At 45.7% G+C, this 27675-nt stretch overlaps 1 protein-coding gene across 1 annotated transcript in view; it reads right to left on the minus strand.

Moving 5' to 3' along the window:
* The window catches only part of RBSN (rabenosyn, RAB effector), a 344052-nt gene that overhangs the window by 257525 nt on the left and 58852 nt on the right, over positions 1-27675 (minus strand). Inside the window, exons 5-8 of the mRNA XM_069643425.1 lie at positions 20491-20536; positions 20239-20400; positions 11146-11390; positions 1525-1595 (exon numbers count right to left, since the gene is read on the minus strand). Of these exons, the coding sequence (XP_069499526.1) occupies positions 1525-1595; positions 11146-11390; positions 20239-20400; positions 20491-20536 (524 nt within the window). The remainder of the gene's footprint in view (positions 1-1524; positions 1596-11145; positions 11391-20238; positions 20401-20490; positions 20537-27675) is intronic.

A 27675-nucleotide genomic window follows, 5' to 3' on the forward strand; every position in this document is an offset into this window, starting at 1 on the left:
TGCAAGGGGTGCATGGTGAACTTTAAGAGGACTAAAGACACTAAGCAGGGTATGAGACATGATATGATATTTTATTTATATCGCGCTCGTACACAAGTGTTTCGAAGCGCGACCAAGCAAAGGGAGAGGAACAAGGGAGAACAAAAAAATAAAAACAACGATCTTACTAGGCCCAGTGACATTAAGAACGCGCAAGTGCATGGAGAAGGGAACAGGGGGAAAGTGCGTGGAAGGGGGAGAAGTGGAAAGTGCAGAACAGAGGGGGAGAAAAGAATAAATAATGAGTGAAATAAATAAATAAATAAATAAATACAGGCAATTAAAAAGGTGGTAGTGCAGCCAGCAAGTGGCAAGTGCATGATTGGTCGGATAGGGTATATCTGATAAGTGCAGAAGAAAGGTGGGGGACTGTATGGGTACAGATACAGATCCCAGTGCAATGGGTGGCCCGGAGGCAGTGCAGGAGGGAGGCAGGGCGCGCAGGTACCTGGGCCAGAGGGACAGTGGGTGGCCAGGTGCACAGTGTCAAGAGAGAAAACAGGTCATCAGGTGAAAAGAGGGGCAAAGGAAGAAGCAAAGAGGAAGGTCTTGAGGTGCTTCCGGAACCGGAGATGGTTCTCCTCAAGTTCCAAGGTGGCAGGGAGGCTCTTCCAAAGGGAGGCCCCAGCCGAAGGCAGAGATCTATCCCAAGCTCGTTTCTTTGAAAAACGACTGACCCTGAGGGAATTTGAAGTAGAGGAGCGAAGGACACGGGAGGGGAGGTATTTACGGAGGGATAGTTGAAGGTATTTTGGACCCAGGCCCCAGAAAGCCTTGTGGACAATGTAGAGGGTTTTAAATGTAATCATTGCATCCACAGGGAGCCAATGAAGGGATTTCAAAGCTGGAGAGATACGATCCAAGGGCTTGAGGCCAATGACAAGTCTCGCAGTCCTGTTCTGGATTAGTTGTAGAGGGCGGAGAGTGGAGGCAGGTAGATTTAGAAAGAGGCTGTTACAGTAGTCCAACTTGGAGAGAACCAGAGCTTGGGAGACTGTGAGCTTCTGGGGGAAGGAGAGGAAAAAGAGTACCTCTGAGGAGGTGAAGTAAGAAGTTTGACTTTTTAGAGATGTCGGAAATGTGGGCAGAGAAGGAAAGTGTGGAGTCAAAAGATGACTCTGAGGTTCTGAGCCTCACAGGTAGGGGTAGGAGGAGGGCCAAGGAAGGCCAGCCAGAGAGTCAGGGGAAAGGATGGTGAGGGTGAACCGATGAGTCTTGTTGGCATTTAGACAAAGATCGTTGGCAGTACACCAATTTTGAATGGCGATTAGGCATTAGACGCTATCTTTATATGTGCAATTCACAGGATTTATTTTAGTTTTGGATTAATCTTCTTGAACCCTAAACATACGGTCTATGATGATCTTTTAAGACTGGGTTCAGGAACATCACTTCTAAAATACAGAAGTGTGCCATCTTGTACAAGAGGTCCACCATGAATACACAATACAACAGAGAAAAATAAAATGTGTTAATGCTGCTCACTTTATTGACTGTGCCATTCTTATGTATTCCGGTGCCTTTATGTCAACCTTTTCCATGCAAAGCCGAAGTTTCTAGAAGAAAACAGAAGAAATGCTTTACATTGTTGAAGTTCAGTAGATGTAGGTGCATAGAATGTGCATGCCTATGACTCTACACCTGTCAATTTGTCTGGGATAATCCCACCTCATTGCAGTGATCATCTATTAAATCCAAATTTTGACAGTAACACAAAAATAACTCTGAGCAGTTACAAGAAAGTGTGAGGCAGTGCGGTTAAAACACAATGCATTTCAAGTTGAAGAAAGTGCCTCTCAGTAACCGTAAAAAGGAAATCCTCAGCACACATATTTCATTTGCGGATCCAGATAATTCTTCCTCCAGTCATCGATGTTAGTGCACGGTAAGCCCGGTAATGGAGGTACGTGAAGGTTCTAAACTTTAGAGTTCAGCTTGCAACAAACAAAACCAGGTTTGTCTAATGTGCTAGCTCTACAAATTCAAATAAGTGGCGTGTCTTTGAAGCCTAGTCAGGCTGTTTCTGCAAAGATTCAGAGCTCACCACAGCTATTCTGTTCTTGATAAACTATTCATGCTGCTATAGCTTAGCACTATACAGAAGTAGTTTTGGTACTCGTGAGAAAGTGACTTCTCTACTTCCATGGCTCCTTAATGGGGTGAGCAAGTGGTACAATTAATTCCCCAAGCAAGAGAATGATGGGTCGGGAGTGGTATGGGAAGATACCTTGGTCTCCCTCATTGGACCCTTGTGGGCGCAATCACGGGTAGCGTAATAGATTCGACAGGGGCTGTTGTCTTAGAGGTGGAACAGGATTCAAGGAAGTTGGGGTCTAAACATACAGAGAGAAAGAGGCACCTGAAGTAGGAAGGGAGGCTAGTCAGCCGGCGGGCAAGCCAGCTGCCAGCCAGCCAACATGTTAGGGAGTCTAAGCGCAGCACCCAAGAATAGGAACTAGCTATCCCACCCCAAAGTCCCACATCAGAAATGGAAGATATTCAGCTGACTGACGAGAGACACCATTAGAGTTCCCAAATCAAAAGAGGCTGGAAGGCAGGGCCTGGATGTGGCAGGCAGAGGAAGGCCACCTCAAGGGGAGGAACAAGCTAAGCTCAGTTCAATATCTGTTAATCCATCCCAAGGGTAAGAATCAGACCGCCATCTCCCATTGCAGCTAACACAACTGAATACCCTAGCACTAGAGGGGCACTAGAAGGTAGGGACACAGCATTATAAAAACACAGCCTCAGTCTGTCAGTGTATGTTTGGAACAGGAGCTGGAGAGCACAGACAGTTTTGGAGAAGGCAGACCTGAGTTAGAGCACAGTCCAAGAGGCTGGATAAGGAGTCCAGAAGGCTGGGGCACCCTGGAGCATGGGAGCTGGAGGAGAGATCCAGAAGACTCCAACTGAGGAGCCAAGAGAACCAGAGCAGCTGGTAAGGTGCAGGGAGTAAAAGCCAAAGAGGGTGACCAAACTGCTGTGGTGAACCAGAAGTAGGTCTCAGACTCTGGGATGTCATGTTCATGGATTTGTATTATTTTCTTTTACCATTAGTCTGACCGGTTGTCCAGCTTCAAAGAAAATAAAGTAAAATAATGAAAATTATCACAAAGGGCTAAATTCCCCAAGTAAAAGATATTCCTCGCCCGGATGAATTAAAACCAAGTCCCAAGTCCCAAGTCCAAATCCTAATCTAGCCTACCACATTTATAGCAAAACTAACACACATTAATCCAACAACTAAAAAGATGCTCGACTACTGCTTCTGTTCCAGGTGTTCTCCCCTGGATATAAAGTTCTTTAGGTGCCACTTTAACGGCTAAATGTTCCGAATACCGTTCAAATAAAATCTTACTGGAGGTATTTCAGTCTCTTTCTACTGAAACATCGGGGTGCCGTTTTCACTTGTTTACCCCACTGCAGTGTGTTTCTGTTCACTACAGGGCTTCACACACTCATTCACTCCACTGAGGGTATTTCTCTCTTTAATCCCTGTTACATGGTAACTTCATCCTCTGATCCTCTTCTGGGGTCTTGCTGTTGGGATATCTTCACTTTCTCTCCTTCTCTTGACTCCCCCTTTCTTGGGGTATCTTCAATCTCACTCCTTCTCTTGGGGTATCATCACGCTGAGCAAGGGTTTGAGGCTCTTATGCGTCTCTTTCAAACTGGGCTCACCCCTTCTCTCTTCTTCCCCTCTCCATCTCTTGAAGTCACATGGGTCTTGTTCCCGTCACTCTCACCCTCCCTCTAGGGTATTCAGTCTCTTAGGTTAACAAAGGGGATGAGTCTCTTATGTGGCTCCTTCGAACTGGACTCAGCCCTTCTCACGTCTACACTCAAAACAAAAAGGGACAAGTCTCTTACATGACTCCTTCACACTGGGATCACCGCTTCTCGCCTCTTGCCCTCCAGGAGTAGTTAGGCTATCCACAGTTCTTGCTTCACTGGGGAACTTTAGGTTGCCTATCTGCTTCTACAGGCTAGAATGAGCTGCCTTTCTTCCAGTTCCTCTGGCCTTCCTGGATCAGAGGGGTGTGGGCCTCTTCTCCTCTTCTGGGTTCAGCTGGGCTCTCTCAGGTTTCCCTCTTCATCATAGCAGGGTAGCTACAAGTCAGCCTTCTCTCCTCTGCTTCAGGCTTCTTCTCCACTGCTTTACCATAACCAGCGAGACACGGATGCAGTCCCCAGCTGAGACAACTTGCACCTGAACTGGCTCTCCTTTTATTCAGTCCTTTGTCCTCTTAGCCAACTACTGATTGGCTGAACTGGCCGGATTCACCACTGGTGGAAGCAGTGCTTTCATCATTATCCTCTCAGGGTAGGTCATCCCCTTTTGGTTAGTTCGAAACAGTTTAATCAATTAGGAGCTCCAATTAACTCTCCTATATAGGAGCTATCCTCCAGTTTATCTGGTTTGGTCCTCCTGGGTAGATGGTGGGCAAGGCTTTGTGATCTCCTTGCTTTATGAATGAAGGTTTTATTTTATTTCCCCAAGCTTTGTGATGTTATAGATGTTATTTCATACATTTAGATTACGTTTATTTTACAGTGCTTAATGGGGAATTACATCCAGGACTTTGACATGGGAGGTATCACTTGTACCCCTGCGCTATTTCAGCGGTGCTGCTACATAATTGTGAGGGAGGCAGACGTCTTTTTCCTGCAGCTGATAAGTGTTTTCCTCTCTCCATGCTGGCAGCGCGTCTCGCTGCATGTTGTCAGCTTGATCAGCCGCTAATCTTCCTTCACCAGCACAGGGTTTCAGAGATATGTTATCTCTGTAAATCAAAGAATAACCTCGATTCACCACAGCTCCCAGGTGGGTGAAGCCCTAGAGAGTGACTATAGTATCAAGGAGGGTAGTACTTCGAGTAGTAAAGAATGTGAGGGTAGTTTACAGTAGAACCTACAGCTTTGAAGGGGAGGATAGTGATCATATTGAAGAAGGTAGAGGGCAAAGAAAAGCAATTCTAGGATTACACAGAACAGAAATGCTAACAAAAGGAGAGACCTGGATGAGAGAGCCAGGAAGTTTTATAGAGTTACTGATAGAGGAGTTTACCAGTGAAGAGTGAGAAAATAAGTGAGAAAGTAAGAAGAGAAGGCACACCCCAAGAAACATCCAAGAGGCTAGCCAGCATTGGGAGGAAGCCCAGGATTAAATGTGGCACAGAGGCCAGTCACTAGAGATCAGGTTTGGTGTGAAAAGCCACCAAGTAGACTACAGATTAATTGCCTGCACTCTTTGTCTGCTCAGACTTTGGGCGTCGCCTCAACCTCTCCCTTTCGTGGCAAGGGAATCCAGATATTACTGCAGTCTTGAATCAATGCCAGGGAGCCCACCAACGAAGAACAGACCACAGCCACACAGGACCATGTCTCGAAGGAGATGAAAAGGCGAGACATCCTGGTGAGACACGTGCCTCCGAGATTGCCCAGGATCCTGAGATACAGCAAGTCCCAGGCATTGATTGGCAAGTAATGGACATGCCCCAGTTCCCAAATGAGTACACCATGCTACTCTGATGTTCCAGCACTTTTGAGCCCTTTGCTTTCTTCAAGAAGGCAGTTTCAGGTGTTGTGGGCTGTACTATTTGTACGAGTACTTTGAATTCTGGTCTTTATAGTTGCGGTGTTAGGTTGTCGGGAACCGACATGCACCCCATTACTTGTAGTATCTTTTGGAGTGTGCCCCTCACTAACCAAGTCACATGCATTGGAACTACTGGAGACATAAAGGAATTTTGCTTTAGAGCGACTTTTAAAGAACTAGTTCCCCTTTGTCAAGGGATCGTGCCAGGAAGGGATCCCCGGAACAAAGACTGGGCTAAGAATGTTATTTTGTTGCAGTACTTTTCTGGGAGGGCACCTCAGAACCCTGAGGCTGATATGCCATTTGTAACTTGCCCTTTACCCTTGAACTTTTCAGATAGATAATCAACACACCTAGAGATAGCAGAACAGTGTCCATCAAACTTACTGTCTACCCAATTTATTATTTTGCCCACATAAGACTTCCTTGTTTAAATCACTTTCTTCTCATGTTTCAGAATGTGACTGGTCAGATAGTTGTGACATACCATATTACAGAAACTCTGAAAGGCTGCAGTTTGCTTGGTATTTATAGAGAATTGCTCAGCTGCAAACATTAATTGAAACAATTTATATTTCCACTAAGTCAATGTTTGCTCTGTGCAAATGCTATGCTAATTTGGGTTTATGTAAATTAAATGTTTTTGCAATACGGTGCATGGTAGGTAAAAGTCAAGAGGAATAATGATGCAGTGGTCATTACATTTTACTAAGAGTTCCTTGAAGGGCAGGGTCTCCAATTCTCACCTCAAGGATGAATGAGGGAGTCAACCTTGTTTTGATGGGTTTGATTTATTATACGGCGAAGGTCTACCAGGAGGCTCCTTGCTTTCTAGTCAACTCTTTCGTGGATTTCGTAAGATTCCATTATGGAGGTGTCTTGGCTCCAGATGAGAATCTTAAGAAGTCTCTTGGCCTTGTGTCAGTATCCAGAGGTAGGGAATTTCTCTATTAGATATGACTGAGTTGTTGTCATTAGTGTGTTGAATTCTGCAGGGGTGTAGGAGCTGTGTTAGGCTGCTTATGTATTCCTTGTTGCAGAGGGAGTTTTGAAGAATAGGCCCTAATCAATCCTAGGGACACTTCCCCTCCATCCCCCACTAGGGACAAGTTGCAATAAAAGGCTGTTGAGTTCCTGCTCGGTCAGCCAGTTCTGGACTGGATTTGTAGGTACCAATAAGAAGGACCAACTCAGTCTTTGCTGAGTTTCATGTAGGCACTTCACATTTATTTTATTTGGCATTTGTAAGGAGCTTATACAATATGAAATGGTGTTTCAAAGCGCCCACAGGGCAAAGGGAAGGGAACAAGGCAACAGCAAGACAATGGAATATGATAGCAGCGATGAGTAGCGTTCCGACTAGACTTTGTGAACATTCGGAGTGTGAAAGTGCAGAGAGAGATAAGGGATCGTGGAGGGGGCAAGTGCTATAGGTTCCACAGAGGGGAAAGCACCAGAGTCAGTTGCAAGGGCAACAGTTAAGTGCCAGGGAGTGACCACTTGGTGGAAGAGGGGTCACCAGTCAATACAATAAGTGCAGGCCTGTAATACATCATAGGCCAGTTGGTGCCCAAAGGCAAGTGCAGGAAGAGCGCAGATGCTGGGGGCGATTGGACAGAAGGCCAGGACCCAGAAGGACACATACAGGTCCAGGCCACCAATCACAGTGACTGTAGGGGTTTAGCACGGGCGAGAGAGAGGGAAGGAGTAGGAGATGAGGAAAGTCTTGAGGTGCTTGCAGAACCTGAGGCGATCCGGCTCAAGACAGAGAGAAAAGGGGGAGGCTGTTCCAGAGGAGGGAGCCAGACGAGGAAAGAGAACGGCCACCCAATCTCTGCTTAGAGAAGCGATTGACAAGCAGAGAGTTGGAGCCGGATGATTGGAGGGATCTGGAAGGAAAGTATTTGGGGAAAGCATGTTGCAGATAGCATAGTTCCTGGCCCCAGACAGCCTTATGGATGATGCATAGGGATTTAAATGCGATCCTTGCAGCAACTGGGAGCCAGTGGAGAGAATTTAGGGCTGGAGAGATACGGTCCCTGGGCTTAAAGCCAAGGATAAGTCTTGCAGCCCTATTCTGGTTTGGCTGGAGGGGGCAGAGAGAAGAAGGTAAATTGAGGTGAAGAGGCTGTTACAATAGTCCTGCCTGGAGAGTACCAAATCTCTGTAGACATTGAGCTTCTGGGGAAAAGTGAGGACGCCTCTGAGGAGGTAGAGTTGGAAATGGGCCTTCTTGGCGAGATCCAGGATGTGAGGAATGAAAGGGACAGAGGAGTCGAAAATAACTCCCAGGTTTCTGGTTTCAGGGGAAGGGGTACCCATAGAGGGTGGCCAGAGTGAAGTGAGGAAAGAGGGAACAGGAGTACTGATAAGAAGAATCTCAGTCTTGCTGGCATGGAGACAGAGATCTCTGGAGGTGCACCAAGACTGGATGGCGGAAAAGGCGATTAGGAATGACAGAGGAAGTGGGAAGAGATGCAGATGGTAGCCTGAAGAAGAGTTGGGTGTCATCAGCATAACACTGGAAGTGTGGGGAGAAAGTGGAGATAAGGTGAGTAAGATGGGAGAGATAGATGTTAAAGAGCCAAGGCGAAAGGGTAGAGCCATGGGGAGCGCCACAGGTGGAGATAGAAGCGGGTGAGGAGAAAGAACCCAGGTTAACCTGGGATGGACGGCCAGTGAGGAAGGAGGTCAGTCAGTCCAGTGCCCACTACGAGATACCAAGGGTTGCATGGAGCCACTTTATGAGGATAGAGTGGTTGACTGTGTTAAAAGCAGAGGAGAGATGGAGTAGAATAAAACAGTGAGTGAGTTGGAGTCAAGAGATGCAAGCAATTCTTCACAGGTGTTGAGGAGAGCAGCTTCCGTGCCTCTGGATGCTTGGAATTCAGATTGCTAGTCGGGCAGGAACCAACAAGCTCAGTATGCTGGTTCAGTTGGCGGAAGACAAGCTTCTTCAGAAACTTCCCAAGAAAGGGAGTGAGATGTCGGCAGAAGGCTTTTTCAGGAGGGAGCGCATAGGGGAGTGCTTGAGGGAAGAAGGGCAAGAGCAAGTGGCAAGAGTGATTACAGAAATCAGAGATAGTTCTGGAAGAACAGGGGGCGATTTGTTTGGAAGACACCTTCATAGAGCGGGCAACTCTAGTGACCTCATCCGGTGCGATAGGAGAGAAGGAAGAATGAGTGGATGATGGGAGGGGTTCAGGGAGGATGGGAGGAGGTGGGAGAGTTTTAGCAGTAAAGTGGGTGGCCAGTGCAGTGCAGAGGGTGTGGGAGGGAAGAGGCGAGTTAGAGACTGCAACTGGATTGGCTAGTTCCTTGCATATTTTAAAGAGTTCAGCCGTGTTGTTAGAAGCTCCAGAGATGCGGGCCAGGATGTGTAACCTCTTCTTGGAGCGAATGGAGAGACGATATTGCCTTTGGAGAAGGCGGAAGGCCAGTTTATCAGAGGATGAGCTTGAGGACGAGGTCTGCCACTTCCGTTCAGCAGCTCTGCACTTCAGGGCTGCTAGGTCAGAATCGTACCAAATGTTACGCTTGGTGACAGGATTCAGACGGATCCTCATGACAGGGGCAAGCATATCGAGAGTGTTAGTGATAGCGAGATGGAGATTGCTGAGTGCAGAGTCAATAGTTGAGTCGGTAATGGGATGAGAGGGAGATGAAGGTGGAAGTGAATGCAGCAACTGACACTCGTTTCATCGGACAGATGTCTGCAAACGAGGCTGGTAGAACAGGGGGAGGTTTGGTCAAAGGGCTGAGAGGTCCCAGGTGGGAGGAGGGAGTGGGAGTGGCAAAGGGAGTGGTCAGACCAGAAGAGAGGGGTAGAGAGCAAAAGATCATTAGGCATCAAGAGTGTGTCCAGCTGTGATTGAAGTGTGTCCAACCGTGATTGAAGAATCAAAGTGGATGTTAAAGTCACCCAGAAGGAGGAGTTTAGAGGTGGAAGTCAGGAGAGAGAAAGATTAATCGGCCAATTCTGAAAGGAAAGAGGAGATGGGGACCGGGGGCCTGTAGATGGTGGTAATGGTCAAAGAGGAAGTAGGAGAATTGCCAAGCTTACAGACCAGGCTTTCAAAGGAGGAATAGGGTCGGGTGGGTAGGAGGGAAGAAGGGACCCACTCAGGGAAGATCAAGCCTACTCCGCCACCAGCACGGTTGGGACAAGGCTTTGAGAGGATCTTTTAGCCATCAGTGGAAGGGAGTCAAAGGCTGTGACTGAGCTGGCATTGAACCACGTCTCGGTGAGAGCAAGGACGTCGAGATCAACGTCTTCAAGGAGGAGGCAGATGTCGGAATTTATTTTTGTAGCGGAACAAGCATCAAGTGAAGCCGGTCACCATCCGTGAAGGTTTTCTGTGGTGGAGTACAAGGCGGTGGTACACCCGTTTGTGGTGGTGAAGGTGGTGCTGAGAGAGGAAGGAGGGATAGCAGGAGCGGGAAGGAGGTTGATGAGAGAAGGCAGGCGCCGGTCAAAGAGGAGGCGATTGGGTTGAGGACCCTGAGACATGATGGTGCCATTGTGACAGACATTAATGATGCACCTTGAGGATGAGAAGCCCGCCGAGAGAACTTCCCATCTAGTGCCACCATTAATGGAAGAGGAAGGGGAGAGAGTGGAGATCAGATGTTGAGACCAAAGGTCTGGAGGGGGGACAGAGAAGAGGATTTCAGTGACAATTTGACTGGAAGTAGCACTGACATTGGTGTCTGTGATAGGTAAGCCAGGATTAGAGGAAAGAAGATCTTTCTTAAACATTTTTCTTCCAGACTGCGTGAGAGTGGGCCGATAGGTAATAGAATAGCAGTTAGAGGAGATAGGAGAGATGGAGAGAGGCATGGAGGCGGTAGAGAGGGGAGTAAAGGGATAGTGGGAGATAGTGCACAGGCACGAGTGACTCACCAAGCGGCCTAGTAGCCAAAAGTTATGGATAATTTCAAATGCACACCTAAATTTGAAATTGCCAAAGAACACTAAAAAGCACCAAATGGAGGTTGCAGTAATTCAAAAAGCAGGTGTAGTTTTGAATTTGCCAAAAATCTCTAAAAAGGACACAAATAGAGGTTGCAGCCATTTTAGAAAAGCACACCTAGTTTTGAATTTGCCAGAGCACTAAAAGCACATCAAAGATGTAGGCATTGTTCACGGGGGTGAAAGCAGTTGGTGCAGTTGACCTTCAGTAGAGCTGTAAATCCTCTTCATACTGCTGATTTTAGATGGATAAGATAGGACCTTGTGGCATTACACAGGTCATCAAGTGTTGCTGGGATCTTTAGATACCCAGCTGGACAAACAGTGAGGTAGGAGTGAAGCCACCGGAGAACAGAGGATAGACACTGATACATTGTCTCCATAGATAGGGTTTTATTAGCAGGCCAGAGCACTTAAATAACACATGGATATCTGTACACTTTAGCCAGGTTTGTAATCCCAAAAAAAAGAAAACATGCCACAAAGCTTACAGACTTCTGTTACAGACTGTGGGGGCCGCTTTTTCTGATTGTACCTGGTAGAATTTGACAATGTCAGGGGTGAACTCTCGCTCATCGATTTGCTGCTCCCGCTTTAGCAGTGTGCTTTGGCAGTGTCCGCAGCAGCGGATCCGGTCATCATCTTTTTCATCTAGTATGGAGCTCACACTGCTTAAGCTGCTGATGCTGCCACGGCGAGAGGTGTGGGCGCTGTTGTTTGGGGAGAGATTTGGACTGCTGTGAGCAGCAAGGACCTGCTTACTGGCATTGGTGAGCTTATCTGGAACAACAACAACAAAAAGAGAATACTTTAAATAACAGATCTAAACTGCTAACAAAACAGCATCAGGTACTTGGGCAATGTTTATTCTAGTATTAGAGTATCCTATTCACTAGCCATTATCAGCACCTACTGTACTAATAAACAACCAAAATACACTACTATTATGATAAAATGTGTATGGATAAAATATGAGGGACAATCATGGGAAAGCAAGCAAAAGAAAGGTAGACAGATAATGCAAATGCACCATAATGTCATTAGTTCTGCAGCAAAGGTTGTGGATACAACAATGGAAAAGACTCTGTCCCAACATGGGGTCAGTAATGCTAAATATACTATAGAATTATCTGTAAAGAAATAAGTTATCTTGAGAGGATACATGTTGGGTAGATTTTCCTTCTTGAGTGAAATTCTCCCCACTTTGTGAGTCCCCCAGCATTTTTGCTGGGTTGTATTTTCGGACTGATTCTCCTGAGTGAGTGGGAACCTTTTTCCACACTCACTCAATCTTTTACTTTAACCTCTGGAACTCCTTTTACCTCTTTTGGTATTTTTCAATGGATTAAAACTTTCCTCCATGTTTTCTGGCATCTACAATGTATTATTCCGGCACACAGCACTTGCTGGAAGCTCCTAAAACATCGCATCACCTTCAAAACAATGTGCATAACGCACAGGGCAATCAACGGACAAGGAGCAGAATTCCTACAAAAGAAAATAACAGTCTACAAGCCAACAAGACCCCTCCGATCAAGCAACGAAATCCGCCTGGAACTGAAACCATACCTTAAGAAAAAACTTGGAGGCACCTCCTTCTACCACTTAGCCGCAAAAACCTGGAACAACATCCCAAAAGAAATAAACACTGAAGATCACCTAAAATTCAGGAAATCACTAAAAACCTGGCTCTTCCACACCACAGACTAAATCTGGAAACCGAAAACCAAAAAAAATAAAATAATAATAATAAATAAATAAAAAATAAAAAAAGGATGACTAAACCAGAAAGGAGACGGACAGCCCATACCCGAGAGTCTAACTCACACGGCACCTAGACGGGTGACACCGGACAGACTGGAACACAGGCGGAGCACACGGAGTCTGAGTCAACTACCCCAGACAATCCCACCAACACCTCGCCCGTCCTTAGTTACCGCCAGGCACCACAGTGGTATGGAATTGACTAGACACTAGCAATCACCAGACCACCTGAGAGTTTGACATTGGCAGGTGCACTGGCCACAGGAGTATTAAGGGAGGATAAAGGGAGCTCTGAGAGAGCATGTTAGAGGTGGGGGCCAGAAGAGTAGGGAACATTATCTGCCAGTCAGACCCAGATCTGGACAGAGCCGCATCAGGAGAGACCACGCAAACCAAGCGCCTCAACTCTGGATAGAGACGCAAACTAAGCAACCCTACTAACAATTTCCCTTTCTGCATACACATTTCAAACTTCAAACCAAACACAACCAAACCTACAGCACAACAAACCGCACAAACTTCACTACACTGCAACAACAAAACAAAAACACACATAGCCTTGCACAACAGTACACAACGTCTACCGGCCGCAAACACCCCAGGCCAGCCAACGGACCCACCGGGCTGAGGCCGCCAACAGCATATCACTGCTCTCTTGCATTTTTCCTGCTTCGTCCCGCTAACTCATCCTCCCCTCCTTTTTCAGAACCGCTGGTGATAGTGCATGGTACAAATGTCCTTTAACATTAACATAACAATACCTGGGGTCCTGTGCCATTTTGCGGTGCAACGTCAACCGAAGTGCGGGCTCATTAGAAACTTTGCAGGCCTTGGTGATTGAAGTTGAAAAGCGAACCAGGAGCTGGAAGAAGCTTAGAACTTTATGTTGGAATACGGTTTTATTTTTCCGACTTCCCTACACATTGTAGATCTTTAGTTGTGAGGGCAAGTATAGGCTTTGGACAAAGACAGACTTTTGAGTTGAACTTAATGACACAGACTATCCTTAGTTTCTTTAGGAAGGGAAATCCCACCTTACCATAGGGCATGGTAGGTCTTACTCCATCCTGACATTTAAGAAGAATAAACCATTTTGTAGAAAAGTGAATCTGTTGTCTGTTTCTTACTTCATGATGCCTTCACAAATGGGGTCAGGAATGGAATGTGAAAAGTTAAGTACGAGAGCATCAGACCCCTCAGTAGCCACTAAGGGCTCTATTGGGTTTCATATTTGTAGCAGTAGGGTTGAGATTATTCCCCCAAAGCGAAGGAAGACTGATGCCCACTGATTTAATTCTGATTCTAACCCCCTGAAACTTCCATTAGACTGGCTCCCAAATCAGGACTAGCATGGAGGTTTGCAATTGATGTGCTAGTTGGGGTTATCGACCCCGATTTTAGAGGTGATGTTAAAATGTTATTACAGAATCACGGAAAAGATCTCTTCGAAATCCATCCAGGGGATAACATTTTTAAGGGGTGCTTGAGAGGGCCATGTTCCCTAGGATCAAGGAAGAAGCCGGGAAGGAGAGAACAAATAGAGGTACTCAGAGTTTCGGGGAGGCAGATAATTCACCTGAAGCCCCTCCAAAACCTGAGCCTAGAAAAGTCAGATAAGAAGAAACAAACACTTTCTTGACCTAGTCTTTGCACAAAGTAACGACCCATTGTTGGCTGAAACCTTTTTACAGGTTACATATGAACAAGAGGGCCTTGAGAAAGAAGGAGTTTTTTTCTTTTTGAAACATGGGTTTATGTATTGAGGAGACACCACTTCAGAAGGCTTAGCAAAAACCCAATTGGCTGTCCCCAAGAGTCAGAAGCAAGTGGTCCACGAAATAGCTCACTCACATTTGACAGGAGACCATTTAGGACAAAGAAACAGGCCCAAATCACTAATACTTTCTACTGGCCAGGAATGCATGCTGACATTAAAAACTTTGTCCAGGCCTGTGTGATTTGTCAAAAGACTAGTACTCATTTGCCACCACCAGTTCCCTTAAACCCGTTGCCAATCATCGAAATTCCATTCGCCAGAATTGGTATGAACATTGTGGGGCCCCTAGAAACATCGAAATTAGGGAACAGGTACATTTTGGTAACTGTGGATTACGCAACGTGATACCCAAAAGCCTTTCCCTGGGAGCCAATACCACCCAACAAATCTTGAAACTCCTGCTCTCTTTCTTTTCATGAGTAGGGTTCACAAAGGAAATACCGACAGACTCCCACAACCATTTCTGTGATGATCCGGCTTACTCCTCTTAAGGAACTTTTTGTTGGCCTTATGGGAATAAGACTTTTGAGGATGCCCACCCTCATCCTCTTTCGGCTTTTTCCCCCCTCCTCATGCTTACACAGTAACAACAAGGTTACTGGAGAATTGAGAAAAGGGATAAATCAGATCCCCTCAGCACTCACATAAGGTTGGGTATGCTGATCTCACTGAAGAAAGTACAGGTAGAATGTATCCCATTGCCATGGTAACATGGTGTTAACCAAGGGAAATTAAAGAAGCATTACCCCTGTTCCCGCTTTCCCACTTTCACTCTGGCCGGGCTCCGTTGTTTTCATTTTAAAATGTTTTTATTAGCACTTATATATGACAATTACACATGTAGTAGCAGTTATACAGTCTTGAAATATTCTGTCATGTGCATGTAGTAACTTGCCGATAATAACCGGTTGACAATTAACAAACTAAACCTTTCTTCACCTGACAGACAGCATGCACCATTAAGCATGCCTTCTCATTCGTTGCGGATAGGCATGGATTGGGCTCAGTATAAGCGATATGTACTTCTAGGTGGTGGATCTTGGGCATTTTCGATTCAAATACAATTGTATAGTGATACCTTAGTAAGCTTTATTATACAAGATCATACACGTTCATAACGGCTTGTGATCTGAGAGGAGGAACATGTCCCATATCAGCACTTTCCAAGCTTCATATGTATTACTCACATTTTCCTCTGCTCTGGCCACGCCCTCACCGTAGACTTTGGTTTCTGCTTCCACCCAACGTTCAAATTGTGTAAATATTTTGGGCCCCTGGGCGATTTCCAAGCCATTGCTATGGTTCCCTTGGCCAGTATACACGCCATGTCCATAAATTTGACCACATGTTTGAATTTGCTGACTCTGGGGTATGCACCCAAAAAACATTCTTTCGGGAATGTTTCTTTCACATGCAGCAGCCAAAATAATCTCAGTATTAGCCTGACGTAGCTGAAGAGCCGAATTGGAAAAAACCTTTTCCCCCCAATGGCGTCCAGAAGGTTGTCCTCCTTGGACAAAGATATGTCCTCAGATGCGTGAAGCTTGTATCAAGCGTTTATTTTTCTGTTTAGGTGCTGCCCAGTATGAGGTTTTTTCCATACCTTACGACCTCACCCAGGACGTCCTTCTGTAGGAACAAACAAATGCGCTCCTGTGAAGGCTCCAGAAAGTACCCCCTCCTGTGGAGCTAGGGCTTGGGTACTGTAATGTCTAGCAGCGCCATCATATCCAGTACCCAGTCGTGAAAAGCTCGAATAGAGTGGGGCGGGTCATCGCCGTCCCGGGCCTCATTCAGCGAAGCGGGAGCAGAAGACTGGTCCGCTGCACGTGGCGCCTCAGTTCCTGAAGTGGTGTTTGGCAGAGCCACCTGAGTCTTTTCCACGGGGGAAAAGAGGAGGCAGTTGGGGAGGAGGCCCCACAGGCAGAGGTGGAGGAGTTGGCATAGGGACTGCTGGAACAGGGGCCGGTTCAGGCGGCTTAAGATACATTTCTTTAAATAAATCCTTAAGTATGCCTTCATGGGATCAGAATGCATAAGCGTCTGAAACCTCCCCATAAACGCATCCTCTGGCGCTGGAGTGGGCAGTGGCCGCTCGGAAGGGGCACACCCCCAGGAATGGAAAGAGGATGGTTGCCCGGATGGTCCTCCACCAGCTGGATCCACATAGATCAAAGGAGCGGACCCCGGAGCGAGCGAGATTGTATGCGACAGCGGAGTCCGAGCACGTCAATCCATTGGTGGGCGGAACAAGTTCTTATTGTCCACGAAACGTGGAACAGGCAGCTCTGCCTCAAAAACAGGCCCCTCAGCACCAGCCATGGTGAACATTGGTATGGTAAGAGAGGTAGTCAAAATGGCCGTCGTGGACCGCAGGGGGTGGACTGCAATTTTGATGAACTGCGTCACAGGTGTAAGTGAGGCAGTAGTCACCACAGGGGTCTTATGTGCCATCTTAGCCTTGCGACAAGGAACCTCGGCAGAGCCGGTACTAGCAGATCTAGAGTGTTTCTCGGACACCTAAGAGACTGCTAATAAATTACCCCTGAATAGGGGAGCCTCGACAGAGCCGGTAGTAGAAGACTTATGGTGCATGACCGGCTTCTGTGCCCCCTCAGCACGATCAGTTCTATCACAGGCCTGAGTATGAGAAGGCTTGGAGTCACCCCCTGAAGCCAGGACCCTCAAAAGGGGTCCCCTTAATCTTGCTGGTTTTAGAAATAGCCACAAGAAGGGGAACCGCAGGAGTAACCCTGGTACTTTTAGCTGCCTTGAGAGTTACCCCGAGCCGAGACTCCTACACTTAGTTCCCGGAGTGGAAGCCTCAAGGCTGACCCCGGTGAAGAAAGCACCAGAAGAACTCGGCCCAACTTTAGCACCCCCAAGGGGGAACCTCGGATGAAGATCCAGTCTTGACAGCCCCTCAGAGGATATTTGGTGCACCTGTTAGATCCCTTGCGGGACACCTCAGGGATATCCCTGGTAATAGAGCCACTTGAGCCCCTCCTAGACCCAGAAGACCCTGGGAAGGAGTCCCCCAGCCGGGGTGTCCTGAAAAGGAAAGAACTTACCGGCTGTCTCCTTTTTTCTTCAATGAAGGACTGTAAATGCGGTGGAGGAACGCGTTAAAACACTTCCTCCCCACCTGACAAGCCGATGTTGCAGTGCCAGGGCAGAGAGGGAGCCTCAGTAGAAGCAGGCGTCCCAACGGTGTTCCGGGCCTAGGCACTCCAGGCAAAGGGAGTGGGGAACCGCCCTTGCGAAGCAACGTTCACAGGATGAACAGGACATGAATTCCGGATGCTCCGGCATAGACGGAAGAAGCAGTGACCGTGGAACCGGAGCAGGACTGAAGGACAAGGGAAAAAAAAGAAAAATATTTCCTGTGATGCTAGTGCGTCCGACCCCGACCGCACGGAGAAAAGGACTGAAGGACGATGCGCGGGGCGGAGCTCAAGAGGGCGGGGCTATGGTAACGTGCGGTAGCCCACGGAAAAATAAAAGAAGGACAAACATTCTTATTTTTGATGCTTTAAAAGTGCTCCGGTCCCATCCCGAAGGACGGACTGTCCCACAAGTATAGAGAAAAGGGGAAGGGACGCCGGAGTAAGATGGTCTTACACCACTCACCAGAGGCCTGCAAAAATTCTCCCTAACAGATATGATGTGGATGTTACAGGTAAATATACTTTGCTTAGAAACTATTTTCAGATTATGGAGTTTGGACACAAGTAATGACCAAGATCAATTTGGTCCTTCAGGTACCACATTTGGGCGATAGTTCCCCATGAGCTTTTGGGGTCCTAGATTACCTCAACTGGGAGTTTGTCTGTCATAGAAAAAAAATGGGAGAGTCTCACCAGCATTTGACCGACAAGCAGGTCAAGTGCAAGAGCCATTAGAGAGGATGCTGGACAGCAGTCAAAGTATACTGCTGATGCATCCGAATGGTGCATCTTGTCGGGAGTTAAAACAAAACATTCTGCTTACTTGAAAGTGCAGAGTTCAGTTCAGAAAGGGCCAGCAACAGTAAATTTGGCTCTAAAGATGTTTTGAACAACAACTTCGCATACATCTCTCTCCAATTATGGTTAAGAAATAATAAAACCATGAAATCTACATACCTGCCACACATTTCTTTGAGCACCAATAAAACACAACCTTTCTGGAGGCCCCTGTGGTACATTTCGGTATCAGCATTAGATTAGACACAATATTGAATGTTAGAGAATTATATACAGGCACTAAAATCCACATCCTGTGAGACTACTTCTCCCTCTATCGTTCTTTTAGGGCAGAGGGGCCCTCTAAGACATTACACTTACCCTGCAAAATATCTCCCCCATTAGTTATCTGCAAGTCTGTAGTCTTACTCCCTACCCACAGACGCTCAATATTAGCAAATATTATGCCTGGGATAATCCAAAGATTATTCTTCCTTATAAGGGACTTGTCTGTAAACATAAAGCTATAAATAACAGTCCAGGATGATCCGTTTTGTACGTTGGGGGCTCTCTCCCCCACCTAAGTAGAAGTAGACACAGAAGTTTAAAAATGCAAAACCCCCAGCCCTTGGATAGAATGTGCATTCCCCTTACCAGAACGTATGCAACAGGCTAATTTCCGTGTGACCGAAAGTTGGTCCCCGTCAGGTTACATAACATCTCACGCACAGTACTTTCCCTTTCCGGTGAGGAATGCGGAGCCACGTTCGGTAGTTGGACAACAGAATCTCACTGCCTGGTTGGGGCATTGACAAGGCTGACCATCAGCTCCCTCGCAACACCACCCAGAGGAAAAATACACTGCGATGACAATTAGCTACTAACTCCGATTTGTTTAAGGTGGTTAGAGGTGGCTTTAATTTGTTCTCTCTTTATGTGCATTGTAGACAGTGACTATTTTGCCAGTAACTGATGCTGGATGGCTCTTTCATGTCACAAATATGCTGCAATTACTCGCCTCCCTCTGCACAGTGCTGCAGTTTCCTAACTCCTTACTAACCCCGACAGGATTGGTCTGGCAGGCTTGAGGAAGCAGCACTTAACAGGTGAACACAGGTGAAAATGCACCATTCCTTGATGTGTGCCCAGTTTACAATGAATGCATTTCAAACTGTACACTCTCCTTTGCATATATGGTTTCAGTATCTGCTCCCAAATACATTGAATTACCTAAATCTCTCCCTCTCATATCCACCTTCTTTACAAATCCTTAAATCCTGCGATTCTTCCCCTCTCAAATCTGTCCTTGACGGCCAACATCCCAGAAGAGCCAGCAAGCAAGTAGTTTATCTGAATGTCTCCCTGATCCTTCCCCTACTACTGGAACAGTGCATAACACCCCAGTTTCCAATGGGGAACTGCAGCATATCTTGAACCCGACATGTGGTCGGTCCGATTGGACGAACACAGCTCCACCGCTACTAAAGGATGGGGCACATGACTGAAAGGGCCCCTCTCTGCCTTCTACAGGAGCACAGGCTCCAGCCTAATATCTTTAACCAGAATCTTCCATTGTCTACCATACACTCCCACCAGGTAAATTATCAGGAAGCCAGCAAGGGGGGCATCATCTTCAATCACAAGGTAAGTTCCAGTCCCTCGGTAATGGAGTAATCACATTGAGAATGTTGATCCAGAGAATCAGCATCGCAAGCTCCTAAGAGAATGGCGCTATGGAGAGCTCTGGCACAGAAGGCAGCACGGAGGACCCAGATCATAATGTAGGATTCACTGTCCACCATGGGAGTTCCTCCCAAACTGGTTTTGTGCCTGGATCTTGCTGGCATTGCAAGCCATTGGTTTGATTGCAATCAAATTGCTGATTGTCACTGGGCTCTCACTTTAGCCACTGGCCACACAGGTAAATGCTCTTGCTCCTCTGGACAGATACCCATCCTTTGATACGATATCTTTCGTCTTTGAAAGAGGCGTCTGCAGGATGCCACACCTAAATTGCACAGTGCAACAAGATCACAAACAACAAATAGAAAAAGGGACATGGCGACACCAGTCCCGAAATGAGGTATGTTTTCATCCCATGAATAGTAAGGGCATGCAGAAATAATCCTAGTACCATACATACTTGCCAAGGGAAGACTGACCACCTCCATGCACTTCTTACACATGATGGACCCACACAGACGGCAATGGTGGCGCCGATTACGAATGCTGAACTTATTTCCACAGTCTGGGCAGAAGGGCACATCATGGTCACTAACCCATGGAACAACAGACTTTTCAATCGCTTCGAAGAGAAATGGAAAACAAACAGAAAATGCCTGTTAATATCTTAAATCACACAACTAAACATCAACAGAAAGGAACATATACCAACCTCTTATTTTAGCAGAATCTGCGTTTGTTCGGTCAAAGGACGCAAGCTGATGAGAAGAAAATACATAGTAAAAGTGAGAAAAGTAGAACCAAACATGTCTTAAAGGAAAAACGACATCATTGCTGCTGGCACAAAACCTACAGTTCTATCTGCTGAAGATAAAATAAAGTTAGGCTCCATACTCAATGAGTAAAGAATAAGATGACCAATGATGAATTAGGGGGCTTTTGGTGGCATTTATGAAACTTTGCAGCACCTCATTTGGTGGCTCTTACTTTTAGCGTACCATCACTGTTCACTGTGTTGCATTATAGATTCCGGTTATGATTTTATAGAAAGGAGATGAAGAACAAGAAGGTCGACTTCAAAACAGCAAGGACCAGATTGGTCTCCAAATCTACCTATGCTCTAGGTTAAAACTTCATGTACTTTAATGAGTTACCAAGGTAACTAAATCTGTTTCACCACCTTGCTTTGCATAAAGTGGAACTGGAGAAAATGGTGCCAATGGCTCTGGACTAGCATGACGCAACCTCAGGACAAGACAGAACCAATGAGAGGGAATGATTAAGGTTGGAGCTGAATTGTGTCATCTGCTGGTAGAAAACATTTCTGGTGTGAACTGCGTCGACTGGGATATTTTCAAAGATGAGGAACCTGTGGGCGGAATTACGTGCCTACCAGAAAGAACATTACTAAAAGTAAGTAATTTACTCTGTAGGCATATTACACATTTATGACACTCCCTTCACATGATCAATTGCTCCACAGATAACATAAGTTCCTGTGGATCTGTGAAAGTAGGGAGACTTAAGGTGACCAGTATATTGTTTGAGACGTGGCGTCACACTACTCTTACCATGATACAGAGGAAGATACTGGCATTCAAAACATGTATCCACTTTCACACAATCAGAAAATCGAGTGCCTAAGGAGACTGCCACAGTCGAGAAATGTATTATTAGGGACCGAAACACAATGCAGGCTAAGAATAGGCGCATGAGACATAATTTAACTAATAGTCAAAGACTAGCACTCAACACCCTAAGTTCGAACCCCCACATAATAATGAAACCAGCGGACAAAGGGGGTGGCAGTGTGGTGTACAATGTGAATCAGTATAAACAGATGGTGTTAGATTTACTTAATGACCCAGTTAACTATGTCACACTGAAAAAGGATCCTTCCCAGGAAACTAAACTATATCATAAACCACCCTATACAGGTTCCAGGGAAACTGGATTACTAAACAGGAATTTGAGTTTCTAAATAACTCATAGGAACGTACTCCATCCTTTTATGCAATTCCTAATACCCACAAGGCTGTGGTTCTATTCTTGAACCAATATGTACATTTGTGGACTGTTTTCAAAGCCCTTGTGTCAACTCACTGCCTCTTACCTGAAAAACATTATGTTTCTTATTGAGGTCTTCAAGAGACAGGCATTTGATCCAAACACTGAACCTTTGGTCGCAATGGATATAAAATATTTGTGAACAAGCATCCATCAGGAGGATGCCATTGTGTGTATGAGTGAGATAAAACATTCAGGATAGAGTGCCTACTGGATTTATCATAGACTTGAGGACGATAGCTTTCCAAAAAACAATTTCATTTTTGACAATCATTTGTACAGATTCTAGGCACAGCTATAGGAGCAGCATGTGTGCCTAGCCATCACATTTATGGCCACATTTTCTCTCTAGGGTACCAGTTTCGTGATATTTGGAAGAGATATATTAACAATATCATCTTCAAATGAAAAGGCACAAACCATGCTCTGACTGTATTCCATCATTGGCTTAAGGAGTGTAATCCAAACATCCAATTTACAATCAAAAGCAACATGCGTCAGATAAACTTTTGGATCTGATCATGAAGAACGACCAAGAAACGCTAGTGTGTTCGCTATTCAGGAAACCATCTGACCACAACACGATTTTGCATTTCAATAACTTCCATCCACTAAGACTGAAGGAAAATCTCCCATATGGTCAATATTTGCGAATACAATTGAACTGCACTTCTCTTGCTGACTTCTACTTACATGTTAGTAATTTAGATAACAGATTCAAAAGCCAGAAGTTATCCTAGCAAACTGGTAAGCCAATCGAACAAACGGGCTTGCTACACCCCTAGAGAAAATGTACTCACTGGGAGAGACCTAACAGGAAAGAATTACATACAAAATTAAGGCCCAACATGAAGATCTACACCAGATGCATTGGGTTTAATGAGCCCCAACACCATCCTGTGATGGCCACCGCACCACTGTGCTTTTTGCACAGTCTTGCCCGACTACCAGCTTCTGCCTTCCCATTGGTTGGGGCGCGACTCAATGGAGCCGGCTAACCCAAGTCGAGAAGCGCAGCTGGGCCTCAGTGAATGCCTGAGGTTAAGGCTGCAGCTTGCAGTCTCTGCCGGTCTCCGCTGGGTAAGCAGGAAGCAACTCGATTCATGTCACTACAGCAACCATCGGAAAAGGTAAGCATGAGCATCTGGAGCGTGCCAGTGTCCCAGTATTGCCATGTTCCTTGCCGTTCGATTACTATTGTTCTACCTGCAAAGGGTCTGCGCTAAATATATTTGTAACCGCCCCCGTCCATTCCGCTCTCGGTTCAGTCCATCACACACCCGGCAACGGGTGTCAAACCTCTTAACAGATCAAACCCACCACCCCCTTCTTAATACTAAAGTTATACTTCTACCTCAACAACGATGAGCATGCACTCCTTATGCCACGCTTGCATTATAGCACTTATCACAGCTCCACCCCTCTCTGGAAGCCCAGCCAACATGGGAACTGATCACTTACAGGCCAAGACCTTGCCATCTGTATGGTGGGCAGAATCATCCCTACATACAGGCTCATTGCACCTGACCTATCATTGCCACATGCCTTGCCTGTCTTGCATTGCCACTTTACCCACTTCTAATTATCCAGAATGGCCTGTCTGACCGTGGCTAGTGTGCAGTCCACCCTTACCATCCACGTTCCGATTCTATTAACAATTCCAGGTACCAAACACTACTGTGGCCTCTGCTGCTACACCAAGTCATGCCTCCAGCCTGTGGATGCTCTTTGTAACTCTGCATTATTGACCAGTTAGAAACTTATTGGCCCTTCCCAAATCCTCCTGCTAAAGCCCCATGACTGTCTCAGCCAGTCTGGGTCAGACGTAGTTTCCATACTACCATCTACTAACTTACTCACTGGTGTCTGTACGCACTGTTCACAAACCCTCATATTTGATTCATCAGTACATTTACTTTCGGAATACTCTACAAACTCTGCACCTACAAACCCCTAGATTACACCATCACATTTCCCACTTAGCCCTTTGCACCATGAGGTGAGGCTTCTACCGGAATGTGCACCCAAACAAATGCTGTTTTTATGACTTGTGCTGCAATTGTAACCTACCTGCAACCTACCGATAAGGACTCGTGCAGCCTTGTGCTGCAAATGTAACCTACCTGCAACCTACGGATTACGACTTGCCGTCATCTTTACTCTTCCCTCTCCTTCTCTCCTCACATCATGGGCCTGGCCCACTAAATCTCTCCAATGGCTCCCGGTTGCTGCAAGCATCACATTCAAGACCCTCTGCATCATCCACAAGGCTTTCTGGGGCTTGGGACAACGCTACATCCAACTCTCTCCCTAAAGACATCCCATTAGAGCCCTCGCTCATCTACCTCTAACTCTCTGCAACTCAGGCGCTTTTCCAAGCAGAGAGTGAGGGGTAAATATCTCTCTTCCGTAGGTGCCTCCCTCTGGTATGACCTACATGCCGCCCTCAGACTTGAGCCGAATCTCCTTAAGTCCCGGAAGCTCCTAAAGTCCTTTCTTTTCTCTACTTCCTTCCCCCTCTCCTGCTAATGTCCCATCTGCCCGAGAATGGTGGCCTGGTTCCTTCAGAGTATTTCATGGCGCCAGGCCCTCCCCTGCCCAGTCTACCTCTGCACTTATTCCCCATTCCCCGCCATCCCAACCTTCATCCTGCACTTGACCTCATGGGCCCCCTACACTTAGCTGGTTGGCCTGCACCACTGTTGCCTTCCAGTACCTTAATTTGCACGTATTTGTGGACGCCCTTCACTCTCTTTTTCCCCTGCCCCGTCCACCAGGACTCCCTAGGACTCTCCTTCCCATGAGCCCTTCCATCCAACTCCTGCACTTCCCCACCTCCCTTCCCCCATGCACTTCTCGCTACTGCACTTGCACGATCTGAATGTCTCAAGGCCTATTAGGATTGCTACTGTCCACCTTCCTGTTCCCTGCCCGCCTGCCTTGCTGCGCCTCGAAACTCTGGTGTATAGGCGCATTTCAAATTAACAATAAATAAATCAATAAATCCGCTTCACTGATTTAGATTACAGGTTTAGGGTACCATATGCGAATGATACAAGATTGGTCTATATTACCCTAGAACTAATTACCTGTCCCAGTACAGGCATAACACAGTTTGATTCTAGCGGTTTTAATTAGTTCTGTCTAGCCTCCTATTATGCATTTGTTTTGCATTACCACTTTTTTTGACATTCATAGGCTTTAGATGTCCATTCACTTTATTGTGCTACTCCTGTCCTTATATAAGGTCTGCGGCTTGCATAAATATTTGGCACACTGGGCAACAGGCACAAGTCCTTACAGTTTCTCTTATTAGTCACTCTTAATTACAGGAGTTAACTTCTTCATTCATTGTTCATTTCTATGCCTTCAAAACTGCTGGTGACAACGGCATTGCTTGAGCTACGCGAGTACCCCAATAGGTTCCAAAGTCCTGAAGTATTTCTTTATGAGTGTCCTTACTTCGGCAACTCGTTCACCCATGTCTACGGACGTACTCAACTTATTTTTAGCAATAAATGCTCAGGTACGTGTGTAACAGGAACTTTGAACTGTCGTGGTTAAACTGCACCCGATTATTGCAACTACACTTAATTTCGTGCACTTCTAACTTGCAGGGTTAGATGAGCCTTTACACATCTCCCTCAAGTTCAAGCAGTTCCAACGACACTTTCAGATCGGAGTAGATCCTTGCGGTCTGCTTTTCAGCCTTCACTGTTCATGAATTTTTCCACATCAGTTTCCCATTTCGTTTCTTAACAGCACAAGGATTTGGCCCTCGATCTCTGCAAAAATGTATGAATTCACATGTCCTCTGGTGTTGGTATCAATGTCCCTCAAGCTCTGATTAATAGCAAGTTCCTTCACCAAGCTTCTTACATTTCTGGCAGTCTTTTTAAGTATACAGCCTAAGGGCATTTATTTCACCTCCCGTCTCTATTATTTATTTTTTGCATATGGTCACATTGAGCTAATGGTCCTGATGAAGGCGGATAACTAATTCTCCCTGCTGAAATGTATGCTACATGACTGCGGCACAATTATTTAACCGCCAGAACGTATTTGATTGCCTCAAAAATATAAGTGGAGTAGCTTGCTTTGATCAATCATAATGAAATGGACATACAGTTCACAGGCACATGCCATGAGAAGAGCATTGATTTCTTTGGATCTTACAATATACATTGAACAGAATCAAATCAAAACCCGTACATACAGAAAACCTACGGAAGTAAACTCGATTTTACATGCAGAGAGCTGCCACCACAGACCCACAGACCCACCATTGTGAACATACCCACAGGAGAATTCCTAAGGGCCCGAAGATACTGTCAGACAATGGATCACTTTGACAAAGAATGTACAATATTAACATCTAGATTCCTGGCAAGAGGATACACAGAGAAATGTGTGAAGAAAGCTCTAGCAATAACTCATGAAGAAACTCTCACGCCAAAGAGCAAAAGTACAGAACTACCTACCATTGGCTTCATTACTAAATACAGTACAGATCACAGAATGCTTTACAAAATCCTAGCCAAACACTGGTATCTTCTTAAGTTGGACGAGAATATTGCCAAAAACGTAGATGAAAAACCAAGGATTAAGAAGGCACAGACTCTCAAAAATAAACGGAGTCCCTCGAACCTTACAGACCTACACAGGGAGGAACCTTTGACCTGGTTACAAGCACAAACTAATGGATTCAGGAAGTGTGGATCATGCACAATGTGCAAATATGCACACAAAAAAACGGACTCGTTCACCGGCACTAATAACAGAACGTTGAAGATCTTGCAACCCATTAACTGTAGGTCAAAATACGTGGTATATGGGATCATATGTGTATGTAACCGGGTCTAAATCGGCAGCACTATCAGGGAACTAAGGCTTCGGATTAGAGAACACCTGGCCAAAATTGGGAGCCAAGACCCAAGGTTACCATTAGCCACCCATTGGCAAGAGCGACACCAAATGGACAACAAGGCGAACATCAAGTTTATTGGTCTCCAGAAAGTCTCCTTGGGAAAAAGAGATGGCAATAAGGAGAAAAAGTTGAGACAAGCGGAAGCGATAACAATATGCAAACTTAATTCCACAGTTCTCAGCCTAAACACAGACAATGAAATGGTCCATTTCCTCTAAAAGGAACCAGATTTAATCATTCTGATTACTCAAAATATCACCAAATATGTAATAACTTCTAGATTGGCTAAGATTGAGCAATTGGTACCATACTAATGTATCACCCTGACACTACGTCATCATGCTTGCAATCTTTTTTGATAATTGTTTAAGATTTAGGAGACAACCTCTGTATACACTTATGTCACCAAAGAATATGCTCTCGACTATTGGCCTGGTAGCACTAATGGCAACTAACTATATCAAGGGGCATTTTTTCATCTAACCATGCTCCAGACTGTGATTATGCTTGCAATCGTTTGATAATTGATTAAGATATAAGAGACAACCCCTATAAACATTTTGGCACATAATAATATGCTCAAGACTATTGGTCTGGAGCAGTAATAGGCAACGAAACCTACCAGATGATGTTAATACGCAGCATCAGCCCCAAATGCTGCGTATATTTTGAGATAATGTTACCTAAATGCATTTAATTAACTTTTTCTTGCAGTAGGCAGCCATCACCCAGGCATCTACCACAGACTGTATTTGAACAAGGAATTAAACTTGACTTACTATAATACGCATATAGTTTTTTAAATGATCGGTGGAATTTGAGATGATTTGAATCTAAAGAATTAGTACTTTCTAACAAGCACCTAAACGACCTAGTTCTTTAAATGGACTAGGTCGAGTAATA

The sequence above is a fragment of the Ambystoma mexicanum genome, chromosome 2p (assembly GCF_040938575.1).
Source record: "Ambystoma mexicanum isolate Mex_15411 chromosome 2p, UKY_AmexF1_1, whole genome shotgun sequence".
Taxonomy (NCBI): domain Eukaryota; kingdom Metazoa; phylum Chordata; class Amphibia; order Caudata; family Ambystomatidae; genus Ambystoma; species Ambystoma mexicanum.